This window comes from Gymnogyps californianus, chromosome 13, assembly GCF_018139145.2.
Source record: "Gymnogyps californianus isolate 813 chromosome 13, ASM1813914v2, whole genome shotgun sequence".
Classification (NCBI taxonomy): domain Eukaryota; kingdom Metazoa; phylum Chordata; class Aves; order Accipitriformes; family Cathartidae; genus Gymnogyps; species Gymnogyps californianus.
The window spans coordinates 13,460,776-13,475,929 of NC_059483.1; the positions used below are offsets into that span (position 1 = coordinate 13,460,776).

Consider the following 15,154-nt stretch of genomic DNA (forward strand, 5'->3'; position numbering starts at 1 on the left):
CGCGGGGCAGAACCGTCCCCCACCGCCCGCGCTCGCCACACGCGGCCCGCGCGTTACCAAGGCTCCCGGCGCGCCACTGCCCCCGCCCGCCCCGCCGTGCCATTGGCCCTCGTGGCGGCGCTCTCGATAGTTATTGGACGCGGCGCATGCCTGTCACCGACAGAGGGTGCATTTTTTTTTAGGGTCCGTCCATCTATTTCCGTGTGCGCAGCTTCCAGGGGGCCCGGCTGGGTGCGGGCACTGCGGAGGAGTTGGGCCGGGAGGAAGGAATCGACAGAGGCCGAGCCCAGGCTGAGGGGGGGCTTTGTGGGGAGACGAGCACAGGCCCTCCTGGAGGGGAAAAGCAGCTTGTTCTTGCTCGGCAGGTTTCTTGGCCCTACATCTATATGAACACCTTCTGCCTTTATTGAATCTGGTTTGGGGTTGGAGCCAGGCAGAGGGAGCCCAGAGTGCCTCTGGCTCGGTGTGCTGCTGGGTGCCCCTCTCCCCATGCTGGGTACTCAGGCTGCCCGCGGCCAGCTGACAGTGGGCCAGGAACCATGAGCAATGCTTTCTGAAAACCTCTGCTAGGTTTAGCTTATGAAAGTAAGTTGAGGCTTTCCAAGGGTTTTCTAAACCTTTGTCAAAGAAAGAGTAAGGGTGATCTCTTGCCTGCTGGGTGTCACTCACTAACTTCCAGCTTTCAGTGTAACTGCAAAATAATTCTATTCCATGTATCCAAAGACTTCATGTAAGCATCTGAGGCTTTAACATATGCTATACCTACAGCATATGTTCCTCCTGAGCTTTGACCTACTGAAATGAGGAAAGATACTCTACCTTCTCAGCAGGTAGCTTCACGGCCTCGCAGAGCTTACCCTTGTTCCCTCAGGTCTGTGATGCTACAGCTTTTAGGCTGTTACAGCTCCTTACTGTGGTTCAGCTGCTATTCTGCTGTACCTTTCATGTAGTGTTTAAATGCCTGAGATGGAGATCACTCACAGTGAAATTTTAGATGGGATCTGGGAACCTGCAGTTCCAGTGACTTCTTGTTTGTAGATATTGGGATCTCTCCCCCAGGAAAAAGAGGGGACTCTCTTCCCATGGATATATAGTGTTTTCTGTGTTTGATTATAAAACTATGCCTGTGTCTGCAATGTTCAAGGCCAATGGATTAACGTGGTATGATGCAGGACTGCTGTCTGTGCAAAGGGATGGTGCCATCTCAGCTTTCCTATGCGCTGCCAGGGAGAATTGCAAAAGCAGTCCTGTGATGGTAAAAAGCTAGGAGAGTGGCTTTTAGGAAGGATGAGAGTTATGGTTCAATTTGCAGAAGCCCAGTGAACAATATATATGCTATTCATTCCCTTTTTGTCTAAGAGCTTCCATTAGTTTTGTTATAAATGTCATTCAGCAAAGAAAAGACTTTGCTATTTGTTGCTTTCTTTTTCTGTTAATTGTTCTGTCAGCTTATATTTACATAATCTAGTTTAAAATTGTAATTACAATATAATTGCACACATATGTAGTTCAGCACCTTTGTAAGGGTATCCTATTATACAACTGTTTAGCTAAGAATTTTTGAATCTAACAAATATGAGCTATCCTTTAAATAATTAAAAAAGTGTGTATACTATTGGACTCTATACATCCTCTCAGTGTCATATTAGTCACAGAATACAAATGCCTAATATGTACTGAACTGCAGACTTTTTTCTTTGTAAAATCGCAAATATACAACTTTGATTTCTCTAGTGCATTAAACTGCCGCAAGTGTTGTGGGTAAGTCTGGGCAGAGTTCAAGTTTCTGCCGGTTCTGGAAGAATAATTAGCAAGTCTTCTAAGAGCTCTGAAGGCAGTCATATTGTTAACAAGAGGTCCAGGCTAGGTATGGCCCTCCTTTTAAGAAGGGCTAGCAATGGGTGAAATACATAGTAATTTGTTAACTTAGACTGAAATCTGTCCATATGCTCCATGTTATCTTGTTTGATGTTGCAGCTAGGCCTATTTTTGAGATTATGGCGTTTCAAAGACTATTTAATAATATTTGCTTATTTCTTTTTGGTGAAATTCAATATATAGGAATGTAGATGGCAGGAATAGAGAATTGCTGTTAATCTTCATTATAACTTAGAGGAAGGATAGAAACATTCCATGTATGTAAAAATCAGATATGCTACATAAGGTTTTTTAACTTTAGAAATACTAATTCAATTAGAGATTTTTCCTGATAAAAGTGGGTAACAAAAAGAAGTGTTAATTGTTTGTCTACAACAATATGATGTCTTAAAAATAGAATTGGAGTAGAGCCTAAAACTTCAGTCTGCTAGTGACCATTGCTGTTCAGTAAATAAAATCTACTGCCTTGATGAAGGTACAATTTTAGTATTGACCTGCAGAAAATGTTCTGAAAATTATTTTGGTTTGTATTTGCAGTAGAAGAGGATATTTCAATATAAAAAAGAACCAGTAAACAATTGTTTGCTTGATAGATATGAGGCTGGCTCTCCTTATTTGCTCAAATTAGTATTACTTAACGGGGTTTACAATCATCCATAAGCTGTGCATGGTTTGGCATAGCTCATTGTATTGATTGTTTTACTTATTCCATATGTTCTTTGAGCATCGTACTGAAATTGCAGTCAGAGGGGGAGACGAGTACATTTGGGTAAGGGAAAATAAACAATAATCCTTTAGACCACACAGGATTAATTGTTTATTCCCCAGAAAGAGTAAAGTACAACTGGAACTACTGGAAAGTTTAGCACTGAACTTAAATAGCTTAGATGATCTTTTATAATTGATGTCTGATGTGTTATGATGCATCAATATAAGGAAATATTGAACCTCAACTTTAACATGATTTTTGTGATTTTTGAATAGTAAACACATTAGAGGGGGAGGGTAAAATAATTTCATTGCAAAGCGTGAGTCATCTTTCTCCTTTGTCCATGCCACCAGATGGAACATAAGTAGGTTGTTCGGCCATTCTGCCCTTCTCATGTTATAGATGCTTTGAGTATAATTTAATATTTCACTAGCCAGTTAACCAGAAAAAATAATACCTGTCACTAACAGTCTGAACTGTTATTCCCCAGGTTTAATCAACTCATTTTACCAACGTTTCTTTTGCCCCCCTGTTTGAGGTCTCCTTTTTGGCACAGACGTCATGCGATACCCGATGTGGGAGCTGGAGACTTGAGAGCTGTTTTCCTAGACTAAATGTTTGAGGTTACAGGACGTGGCCTAGTTTCACATAAGCTTTCAAATTTCAATGGGACATGCTGAATCCTGAAACTGTCAAATAGTGTATTATTTTTGGAGTGAGAGAGAGTATGTGTGTGTGAGTGTGTGAATGACCTTTACATTTTTACCCTATCCCAAAAGTCTGACTTCCTGCCCTTTCTCCCATGAGTCCATAAACTTTAGCAATTAAAATGAACACTTTTTAAGGAAGAAATTCAGTATAGGAGAGAACAACTGGGAAGGGGAAAACAAGGAAAACAGCTAAATGCTATAAACTGCTTGCTTCGTGAGGGATATAGAAAAATCTGGAGAGGCTGGGATTCTTTCATTTTGCCATGTTCCCCTCTCCATCTTAGTAATATCAAGACTGGGGGTGGGTGTGTGTGTGTTCTGTTTTGTTTCCTGCAAAAGAAGCTGAAAGATTTTTTCCTACTCTTCATCAAAGCAATAGGAGTGATGAGTCTTAACGAATGCCATCTCTTAATTTCCAAATCCGTAATTAATTCTAAAACTTTGTAAGCTAACAGAATGGACCTCTCTAAACACTGAATAAAAGTGCTTATGTCTCTATTTATCAAATTTCTCCTCCTTGATATTGGTGATACAAGTATATTCATTTCACAGGTACCATGTGCACCCTGATCTTGCAAAGAGCTGTGCCTTAAAGTGGTATGTTGCAAAATCAGACCCACAGACTCTAAAATCCTGGGGACAGAGGATTCTGAGTGGTAACAACAAAACTGTAGACGTTGTATCAAATTTACATTTTTTTTTTCCCTTCCCGCTACACAAGGACAACTGCCTTCCCTATCTAGAGAGTTGCAAGTCTTTGCTGTGTCTAAAGGAAGAAAAATAAGAACAAACCCACATTTGTACCTGACACCCCTCCTTCTTGCAGGTCACTTCAGAGTATAATGTTATAAAAGAAATGCCAGCTTTTTTTATGTGAGCAGTGGAATTAAATCCATTTTCCTATGGATTTTTATCTTCCTTCCTTATATCTCCTTAGCAAAAAAAAAAAACCAAACAACTCTTTTTTTTTTTTGTCCCATAAGTTCTATCCAGTATCCCTCTAGTTATTGTCTGAGCAAAATGGAACTCTTTGTTTCATTGGTAAATTGGCAGTCCAAGCAAAATGGGTCACACCTGAGCTCTTGCTGCAGCTTCTTACACTGTGGGGGCCATTGAAATGGGCATCTCCTCTACCTCGTTGCTAGTTTTCACAAGAGTTATAGAAACTTTTAGACCTCTATACTTTGACAAAGCTTGTTGAAAATGGCAGGTATTTTAGATGTTTTGGGAGGACTGCTGGATAATGCAATTCTGGATTCAGAATGCAAATCTGGAATCAGACCTTTTTCCACCTTTTCCTTCTGAACTCGTCTAATAATTAATGCTAAAAAGGAATTAAATGGTAGGTAATACGATATAGGGGTATCTGTGTGGATTACAACTGTGTAGGGCCTTTTCTTATGGGAATAGATATATACTTTCCCTCCACTTTGCAAGTATGTATTGATAAAACAGATTGAGACATTCAGGGCAATGAAGTGTACATGAGCCTTATGATTTAACAGGAAATTATTCAAAGCCTGGGAACTTGGTCTGAAAAGTGACATTATGCTTAATTCAGCTCCCATGACAGAGCTCCCATCAAACTGAACTATTCTGTTCAAGAAGCCGATTAACCAGGCTAGCTCAGTGCATTGGCAGTACTCCTTGTGAGTTCATTTCTTTCCTTTAGGGAGATAGGTGTCTCTCAGATAGCACTGAGTGCTAGGAATGTCTGCTATTTTTTCTTCCCCTGTCACAGAGTCATTGACATTGAATCAAGTCATCTTGACTTCTGTGTGTTTGGGAAGGAGGGGTAATTGGTACCGAGCTTTAAAGCTCTGCAAACTCTTTCCTATAGAAACTGTTGTTATATGAAGCAACTTTCTTTGTAAGAGAAAGCCTGAAGTTTGAAGGCAAAGCCTAAAACCTAAATCCATGATGCTGAGAATAACCTTAGGCAAGTCATCTTACACTTCTGGCTCATTAGTTATTGGGATGTGAATGCTAAATATTATTAGCAATGTATATTACTGTATAGGGAGAGCAAAAAAGGAACAGCAGTGTTCTGAAAGAAAAAGATCTGTAGAATATAGTGCAAGTCATCTACTTGGACACCTATGGGAGGTCCATAACACACTATTGCTTTCTTGGCTTGTAAACAGCTGTTGTAATTTGAAATGGTACTTAGGACTACTTAGTAGTCACTATTGAAAATGCAGAGCACATATGTTAAGCTTCATTGTGTAATGCATTTGGCCCTCTGTGCCTCCTGGGTTATCAGTAAAGCCAAGTGACCTGAACCAGTGAAATGTGCTCCTGCCTTTAGCATCTGAAATGCTCTCAGGCCTCTCCAATGCTTATCTACCTGTTTTGGTTTGGGGTTTTTTTGTTGTTGTTGCTTTGCAGGAGAGCTGTTAATCAGTGTTAATAATCTTGATTATTCTTGATCTCTTAAAGGTATCCTACCTATAGGAAGCATCCTACACAACATAAATATACTTTTACAGGAAAATGAATTATGGAAACCCAGAAATTGGTGATTAAGCATAAGGAGAGCAAGTGATCCAAATCTCGACCTGCTTTTTCATGTGAATTTGCAGTGTCCATGCGACTTTGAAATCAAATCTCAGCACCGTACTTCCAGCGGCACCAGGGTGGGGGTATCCTTGCAGGCAGAATGAAGGTGTGCTGTGACAGCGAGCGGGCTGAGCTAAGCAGCCCTACAGTGACTAATTAGCGCGGGCAAGATGAGAGCAAAGTGCCAGTGCCCCAGGGGCAGTTACAGTAACCCCTTCCACAGGGGCTCTCTGCAGCCAGTGCTCTTGGCTCCCTCCTCTTGCAATTAGGCCTGGCCCTGATGAGCCCCAGGCACATGCCTGGGGAGGAGGCACCAGCTGTTTGGTGTGTGGCCATCAGAGTAATCAGCTTTAATTGCCTCTCCTAGATGGGGTGGCCTTGGAGAGGAGGCCTGGCAGAGGCAGCGTGTGGGTAGTGGAGGAAACCTGCAAGCAGGTGCCGAGAGGCGAGGCAGGGCTGTTTGTCAGGGGCTGGGTGCTTTTCGTCCCTGCAGGCGTGGCTGCTGACTATATATGAATTTGACCTGTCTTTTGCCTTTCTGGGTCACCTTCAGCGTGCACGCTGTGAATGCAGCGCTCCTAACGTGTAGTTTAGCACGCTTTCACGTCGTGCCCGTGGGGGCAGGTGCCCGCGCTCCGTGGTGGAGCCGCTCCTCTCGGACTTCGTGTTCCTCCCGACTGTAACCCTGGCGGGGCAGGGACGGGTTTTCCCGCCGACCGGGGCTGAGGCGGCGGCCGCGGCGCGCGGAACGGCGGCGGCGGGGCCCGCGTTGCCGCAGGGGCGCTGTTGGGACGGACCGACCGGGTGCAGCGCCGTCATGGCCGCCGGGCCCGCGGCGCCCCGCGTCCTCAACGTGAACGTGGGCGTCCTGGGCCACATCGACAGCGGGAAGACGGCGCTGGCGCGGGCGCTGAGCACCACCGGCTCCACCGCCGCCTTCGACCGGGCGCCGCAGAGCCGGGCGCGGGGCATCACGCTGGACCTGGGCTTCTCCTGCCTGCGCACCGCCCTGCCGCCGCAGCTGGGCCCGGGGCCCGGCGAGCTCCAGTTCACGCTGGTCGACTGCCCGGGGCACGCCTCCCTCATCCGCACCATCATCGGCGGTAAGGGGGGGAGCGGGGGCGGCCACCCCTGCCCGCCCCGGGGCCCCCTGCGGAGAGGCCCTTGCCGGGGCGCTGCCGCGGGGCCGTCCCGGTGCCTCGGAGCGCCCCAGCCCTCGGCACGGTCCCGGCTTCCCGCGGTAAGGCGAGCAGGGCTGTTCCTGCCCGCCTGAGCGTGTCTGTGCTGGGAGCTTCGCTTGTGCTAGTCAGGGCCCCGGGGTCTCTGCCTGCCTGGCCGTGCCCACGGAGCGGAAGGCGCGGGTGGGGTGTCAGGTTTTTCACAGGCCTCGTGACTTTGTTACACTTCTTCGTAATTGCCCCTCAAATAAAATACCCGTACACATAGAAAAGCAGTTTGTAAATGTGAATTCTTTGGGTGCTCTTTGGACAGTCAGGCCTGCTCAGTTTTCTTACTTGGAAAAAAGTTTTCTTTATTGTGTACGGACACCTTGTTTGTGGTGTTTAAGGGCAACATTAATTTCTATTTTCTTGCTTGTTAAAGCTTTGATATCAGCTCTTTTGTTAAAGAGTTTGATATTCCCTGTGGTTGAGAACTGTGGTGTATTTGCTGGACATGCTCGTGTTGAACTTTTGTCTTGGAGAGACTGGGGAGTTCTAGCATGATAATATTATATTTAGAAATAATTTTATGGATTTTAGTAACTTTCGATTTTAGTCTTTGTAGATAATATCGTAAGGTTAATCTGGCTTGCATTAGAGCTCACTTTAAATTAGTTCACCTTGTTCTATGAGAAATAACACCTCCCCTTTCATCTCTTGTAAAAAGAGTTAAGAGGTGGTTGGTGCTTGACTAAGGATATAATGGAGTTGCAGCTGCAGGCTGTTTGAAGTAGTCACAGGTTGATAAACTGCAACTACAGGGACCTCTGAAAAGTTCAGTTCCTATGCATTTCCTTTGCTATTGTCTCTAGTGTCAGCTGGGTGGTAGTTTTGTAATGCAGCATACGCTTCTTCTCAGCTAGACTGAGGTTCAGACCAAGTTACTTTTCATGATGTATGAATTAACCCCCTTTTGAACGAATGTATTATTTGTAAATGGTGTTAGCAGTAACTGCATTGTATTGCTTGTATTTCTTTTGGATAGGATAATAAACATTTATTTATTTCTCGATTATTTCTGTACCATTAATGTGTGCTCTACAGCTGCAAGGGAGGAGTGGCTGTATGTTGAATTCCAGAAACCTGTGGTCTTTTAGTCTTCTTTTGTACTTTACAATCAGCTATCATTCTTAAGTAATTGTAATCACCTGATTATCTTCTAAAGAACAAAGTTTGCTTTGGCAAATGGTAACTTTCCTTGGATGTGCTGAAGAGTGACTTGTAGTTAGACGTTCCTTTCTGCCAGAAACAACTAATCTGAGCGGGGTAAACTTTTTCATGAAGAGGACATGGGAAAACTTGGAAAAACAGCTTTTTTATCACTAACGCTTATCTGGGGTGATTGTTTAATACATAGACTTCTTGTTGCTTCCTATTGTTTTTATGAAGAACTTCAAAGCATTTAGTCATAGCTGTCCACAATGGTTGAGTAAGTTATTCAGATTTCCTTATTGATAGGCCATGCTGGGAGAAGAAGAGATGTGGACAGTGGACTTGACTAAATGGCATGATAGAGTTTTCTTCCTAGCAAAAATGATTCTTTACAGGTAGCAATTCAGATGCATAAGCATGTCAAACTCGCTTAGTTCCAGTTATACCAGATTATGTATCTTAGTGAAAACATTTGATTAGCGTGACTTACTGCAATTCTATATATTAAGAAAGAGTTGTAGAGAAAATGCAGTATTGTGTTAATACTTAGTTTAAAGAGTTAGAACTTTGTTTTCTGCTTGATAGCATACATGTATCTTGATAGTGGATGCTTTTTTTTTTTACTACCAGGTTTAAAAGGTGAAACCTTGATGATAAAACCTGATCTGTGCCTGTGGGACTATTTAGGTGCTTACAGTTTTAGTATGGTTTGGTGAAACTCAAACTGAAGTATAGCATATCTTGTGTAACAAGATACGTCCTTCAGTGTTTAGGTATCAGTATTTCAATATTGCCAACTTTTCCAGCTCTTCAGAAATGGAAAGCCAGGCCCCCCAGATAATGATACTTTAAAAATTTAGATTTTCATCTGCTTCCTAATCATGAGTGTTCAGGGTTCACCATTCCAAGCATTTTCTTTGCAGCTGGGAATGCTACTACTTCTTTCTTTTTGATGGAATACGTGACTTCCCTGTTACTACAGATTTTCTATATATAAGGTTTTTAAATAAAACGGAAGAGCAAAGTACTCTATCTTTCTGTGTCTACTCTGCACCTCAGATTTCTCACACCTCCTTAAAATACAGCTCTTCTGAAATTAAGGCCTGCAATAGCTGTAGATGTGAGTTAACCTACAGAAAAACTACAGACAGGAGTGCTGTGGGAAAGGGAGCTGGATGTGAGGAATCAGAGGGTGGAATGACAACAGAGGGCTCTGAAGCAGCCTTCTCATGTTAGTCATGTGCATGCAGCTTTTGCAGTACAAGCTACAGGTGTGAAAACGTTATTGCATGCTCTTATTGTTTGAAGCTCTTTTCCTTTTCATTGAAGATGGTGTAAACTAGTTGGCTCCCCCTTGAGTGACCCCATCTTATGGAAGCGCTGTCTGCTGTGGCTGGGTAGCACCAGCATTATTCAGTCAGATCTCCCGCAAGGTGACTAGTTCAAGGGGTTCCTTCTGAGGAGCTCCTTACTGGCTTCACAAGGGAAGCCAGTAGTCTTTTTTTTTTTTTTTTTTTTTTTTTAATCTCAGCTCTTCTCTTCCAGGATGCCATTTTCATCAGTGGTGTCCCAGGCTATCTTGTAGTCCAATTCCATCCTCTCTAACTTTCATCTTTTTTGTGCTCCCAGAGTGCTCTAAGCGTTAATTCCTTTGCTGTACAAAGCTGATAAATCTGCTTACAGATTAAATGATACTCTTTACCATTCTTTAACATATTTCTCTATCTAGCTAATTCTTGAAGTGGATTTTTTCGTGGCTGAATGTAGTATTCCATTTTTGTCATGCTATGCCAGGTAGTGCTTGACCTTGCAAATACTTCTCTGTCACTCACAAGATGCTTATTCAGAGACAATACCTTAGGATTAAATGAATGCAGAATATTTGAGCAGTAACCAAATGGAATGGAAAGTGGAAGTAATATTTCATTCTGTGTGGCTGCATTTTTCTTGCAAAGCTTGTCCTTGAAAACAAAACATATCAAGTGTTAAATCAAAAGATTTTTTTTTTTACCTGCATGCTGAGAATTGGAAATGTTGCAGACAGTTCCACCCAAGATGCTTTCTTAAAGTTTTAACTGGAAGGTAATAGTCAAGGTTGGAATGGAATAAATGATAGGCACTTGACTTACTACATCATGGCTTTCACTTGTATTTAAACCATACTGGTTTATTCTTCAACAGCAGGCTCTTGTGTGTCTGATGTGGCAGGGAGGTATTAAGTTATTGTGGATAGCTGTATTGCTTGGACTGTGTCATATATTTCTTTTTGTCTTATTCTTTTGAACAGCAAGAACTCTTTATTTTACAATAATTTCAAGACTTTTCCTGTGCTCTAGCAGGATCTTGTCTATCATGTATCAAGCAATGCAACAAATACTGTATTTATAGCCATTCGTAGTTGACTTGCTAAACAGAGAAAACAAACCTGCATAACTGAATTTTAAGGGTCAATTCTTTAGCTTGTCACAAGCAGTAAGAAGCAGCCACAACAGCCTTATGCTTGCTTTCTGCACTGAAGGAATGACTGCAAAATGCAATACTGCTGTTTTTATCATTACTGCTTTCTTCTATTGCTATAGAGATTGGGTGGTATTTTGTTAAAATTTCACACTGAGATGGGGTAGTTTCTGTCACATCCTATGGGTTTTTTAAGCTCCTTTTTTTGTTAAATTTCAGCTCTCTGATCTTCCACAAAGCTGATGTTAATGTCATCAAAGTAAAATAAGAGTTGCTTTTTACAGTTGTTTGTCGCAGACCTATGCACCCAATAGGGTCTGGAATGGTTTCTCAAAGGAGTTCAGTAGTAAGAGATGCCTGCAGAGAGGTTGTATGAGTTAATCTGCCAGAAGAAATTCAATCCCCATATTTCATTTTAAGACCACTTTGCGTAGCAAAGTAGTTTAACCAGTAGCAGATTTCTTACTTGCTGATGGTTAATTTCATGCCCTACAAAGGGTCAGCACACTAATACAGAAGAACATGATTACCTCATCCTAGCTTCCCCTCCACACACGCAGTGAAGGGATACCGCAGTGTTTGTTTTAGGTGAGCTGTTGTCAGATGCCCTTTATCTGTTTGATTTTGAGATGGGTCCTCAAAAGAACTTCTAAAAAAGAAAGTTGTCTTTTTTTTCCCCTATGAAGTTCAAAGGACAGAGTAGCCTTATAGAGTTTTAATTGGAAAGCTACTGCTTGACCCTGGTTGTCTAAACCTGGGTGGGGGGCGGAATTCTGACGATCTTGTAGTTTTGTAATTCTTATGCCTGTCTGAACCTTTGACCTTTTTACTTTATAACTAGAGCTTCATTGTCACCATTTGTCCCTGCAGTTCCTTTCAAAGAAAACTGCCTTGCAAGTGTCTGTTTCCACTTTGCTGCTGTGTTCTGTTAAGGAAGGGTATTAATTCATACCTGATACATTGGAGGGGCCAAGACTTTTGAACTTGCACAAGAGCTTGGGGAGGGGGAAATGAGCATAGCAAAAGCATGTCTTGCTGATGCAAATGAGTACAATGAAAAGAGTCTTGGGAGATCAAGGGAAATGTGGTCTTGCTACCAGCATTCAAATTCAGTCAGATGCAGATTATTTGTAAGATTAACGTAGCACAAAAAAAAGTATTTTTATCATAATTAGTTGTTTTGCTGAATTTGTTGTAAGCTTTTAAGAGGATTTGTAAACTCAGGGTTACCTTTGCATTACTGTCATGAAAAGACACTTCTGTCAGTGTCAACTTCTGCTTGTTGACACCTTCATGAAGATATAGTTCTTGCTTTTTCCATTCCAGGTGAGGGAACAAGTAGAGTTTTATAGTTGCAGAGTGTATATATGGATGACTTAAATTTATGTGGGGGCCTCTTGCTGTTGAGTGCACACGTTGAAGGGAAACCTGTTCTTCTCTGGAGGAAAGTGCCTTGTGTTGTTCAGTGGATACCATTCTGGTCAGAGAGAAGTCACTGGAGAGTCTTGAGGACTTAGACTGCCAGCTTGAAGTGAGAATAACATAACAACAAGCCTTGTTCTGGTGAAAAAAATATTAAAATAGAACTGTCCTGTAATGTAATTCATATTCACGAGCCTTGATGTAGTGGTTGATGTTATGGAAGTACTCATGGGCCAAGAGAGTTCAACTAGCACTAATGTGAATGTTTTCTAGACCCTATTAAACATGTTGGGTTCATGGTGCTTGTAAATTGCTGTCATTGCTTTGTATTAAAAATGCAAATAAATAAACTTTATTTCTGTAAATGAAAACACTTTTCTCTTGAAATTGAAAGTGTCTTTTTTAAATTACTTAAAGTGAATTGGCTGGTGTCTGATACTTGTCTGACAAATTAAAGGAGTGTTTTTATTGACATTTTAAAATGAAAGCCACTTTTTTTAAATTAAGGAGCTATGCATAAAGAAAAGGCAGCTGGTATAAAAATATTGCTGCTCTAAAATTCTCCCTCTCCCCAACCCCCAAAGTGCAACTTTGTCTACTGGATATTACAGTGCACAAGAGGGCAGTATTTGCTTACAATGTAGGATCTTAATGATAAGTACGTAGGGTAACAGGTCAGCATGGATGGAGTGACCTTACTTTGAATCAAAACAGAATTAAGTAGAAGATTTGGAACACAACTGTGGCTTAATTTTCCCATTGCTAAACAAAATATCCTCTGTGTTTTAAGGAAGGTTAGTCTTATTTCATCTACAATTTGGATAGTGCTTTTTATACCTTAAGCAATAAAAACATATCAGGTGTTGTCTTACACATTACCTGAGATGCAAGTAACACAGATGAGATGAAACAACTGGTTTTCACTGAAGTTGCATGTGAGTGGTATGACTCTTCATCTGCATAGAAGGGGCTGGGTTTTCTATTTTGCATTTATGGAAAGTTTATCTAGTTTAACCTGTAAAGCAATTGGTGATGTGGGAACCATGGAATTTAGTGTACACAGTTATTTTATTTCTTCTTCATTTCCTCATGTCATTTAATAACTGAGCAAAAGCAAGGTAGTTGTACTAAATCTGTTTTGAACCACTTCTGTGCTATGTAGGGTTTGTTGTGTGAGATTGAGTAGAATAAACTTGGTTTTGTGTGTGTGTACCAGGGTACTTTAAAATAGTGGTATTCATGTGGAATTTTTATCTATCTGTATCATAACTTTAAGGGTCCTCACTTTCCATTTATTATGCATCGTTTCTTATTGCTGTGTGTGTTAATGTTTTTTGAGTGATGTGACAGCGAGGCTAGTCTACTTGGCTGCTATGACTTCTATTCTATGCCCTCTTCTGCTTTTTTTGACTTGAAGCTGATTTCACTATTACACAGGTTCAACAAGCTCCTAAACTATACATTAACTCTCAAGTAATATTAGAGAGCAAAGCAGGAAGAGTCTTTGTTTCCTTTTGTGTGTTGAAAAGTTTAAAAGGAGCAAGAGAGCCATCATCTTCTGATCTCAAAAGTTATAGTGAATAATCACATTCTCTTCTTGTTAGAATCCTGTCAGAAATGTACTGTTTCCTGTGTTCACTTAATTAATTGTGCATATCTTGTTCTAAAGATGTGATTTTAATTGAATTCTCAATCTTAAATGTAGATTCTAAACAGGAGTGGCTTTATTGAACCTTGTTTGAATGTTAAATTGTCTCTTGCTAATATAGGATAATTTTTCTATAAAGCTTTTGAGTGGTTGTGTGCATACTTGTATACAACAAAATTGTGCTAATTCACACTTCATTATTTGACACAAAAACTTGACAGCTTCTCAGGGAAACATAATAACCAAGTGCTGTAATGGTGCTGACTAAGTCTGTTTGATCATTCTTCCTATTGATTTAAAAACAGAATTTCTTTGTTCCATCATACTGTGTGCAAGCATTCATCAAATAACCACATGCCCTTTCATTTCACTTTTTCCTTCATGTTTCTCCTCGCTTGAAATTTTGTAAGCTGTTTGGGAGAGTGGTCAAGCTTTATTAATCCATTTTCAGATGTTTTTAAATATCAGCTAATGTAGTGAAGTGTTATAAATACCTGCATAAAATCTAGAATAACTTGCTGTAAAATATGAAGCATGTTTAGAGTTAAAATTACCCTTGTCAAAATAAATTTAAAGCACATTTTTCAAAGTAGTATTTTTACTGATGATGGATATGTTTGCTTGCTAAATAGTCCAATTTAGCAATTCAGTGGTCTACTAATCAACAAACTGGCTTGATAAGGTTCTACTGTATTTCTTTTACAGCTTGATTTAGAAGTTGTCTTCAATTAGTAGATGCTAGATATAAGTTGAATGATATGTTGCTTATGTATAGAACCCACTTTTAATAGCTAGTTTAGCTTGATGGAGGCATGAACTTAGCTTCATTAATATGTTTCTCTGGGGTTTTTTGTTTGTACTAGAAATAATAATGTATGTTCTTGGATGACTGTTGTACTGTTTATGAAAACCCCTAGAAAAACAAAATGCAGATGGAAAATCTAGATTATAATTGTAAAGCAGACGTGCAACAGATCTTCTAGCTAAGTGAGCAAACCAAACCCCCACATTGTCATTGTTAAAGTCCGTTAAGTGGAATTAAAAAGTTGTTTCTCTGTGTGGCAGCTAGTTGTTTTCTGTCTGGGAACCCTGAGGTTGGCCTGGCAAGCTGAAGAGCAAGGACAGATGTTCTGCAGTGGTAATTTCCAGCTGGATTCTTGAATGCATTGTGTTCTGTGGGTCACAGCTCATAACGGAGCAAAATTGAGTGAGAGCTCCAGCAAAGAAAGACTTGAACAGCTTGTACGGTAGCTATGATTGCAAAGATACCGTGCATTCTGTGAGAAAATATTCTCTGTGCTATCTGTAAAATTCAGATTAAATAGCCATTCTGAAGTGCTTCCTTTAAACTGTTTGCTTCCAAAAAGCATTGCAGGCTAAGTACCAATAATTCTTATTC

General features: G+C 40.9%; 1 protein-coding gene across 5 annotated transcripts in view; it reads left to right on the top strand.

The window, feature by feature from the left end:
- The first annotated feature begins 6,289 nt into the window (after positions 1-6,289).
- Positions 6,290-15,154, top strand: part of EEFSEC (eukaryotic elongation factor, selenocysteine-tRNA specific) — a 129,590-nt gene continuing 120,725 nt past the window's right edge. For all 5 annotated transcript variants that reach the window (XM_050904649.1, XM_050904650.1, XM_050904652.1 and 2 more), the window contains exon 1: positions 6,290-6,959. In XM_050904649.1, coding sequence (XP_050760606.1) covers positions 6,674-6,959 — 286 coding nt within the window. In that variant the 5' untranslated portion in view covers positions 6,290-6,673. The remainder of the gene's footprint in view (positions 6,960-15,154) is intronic.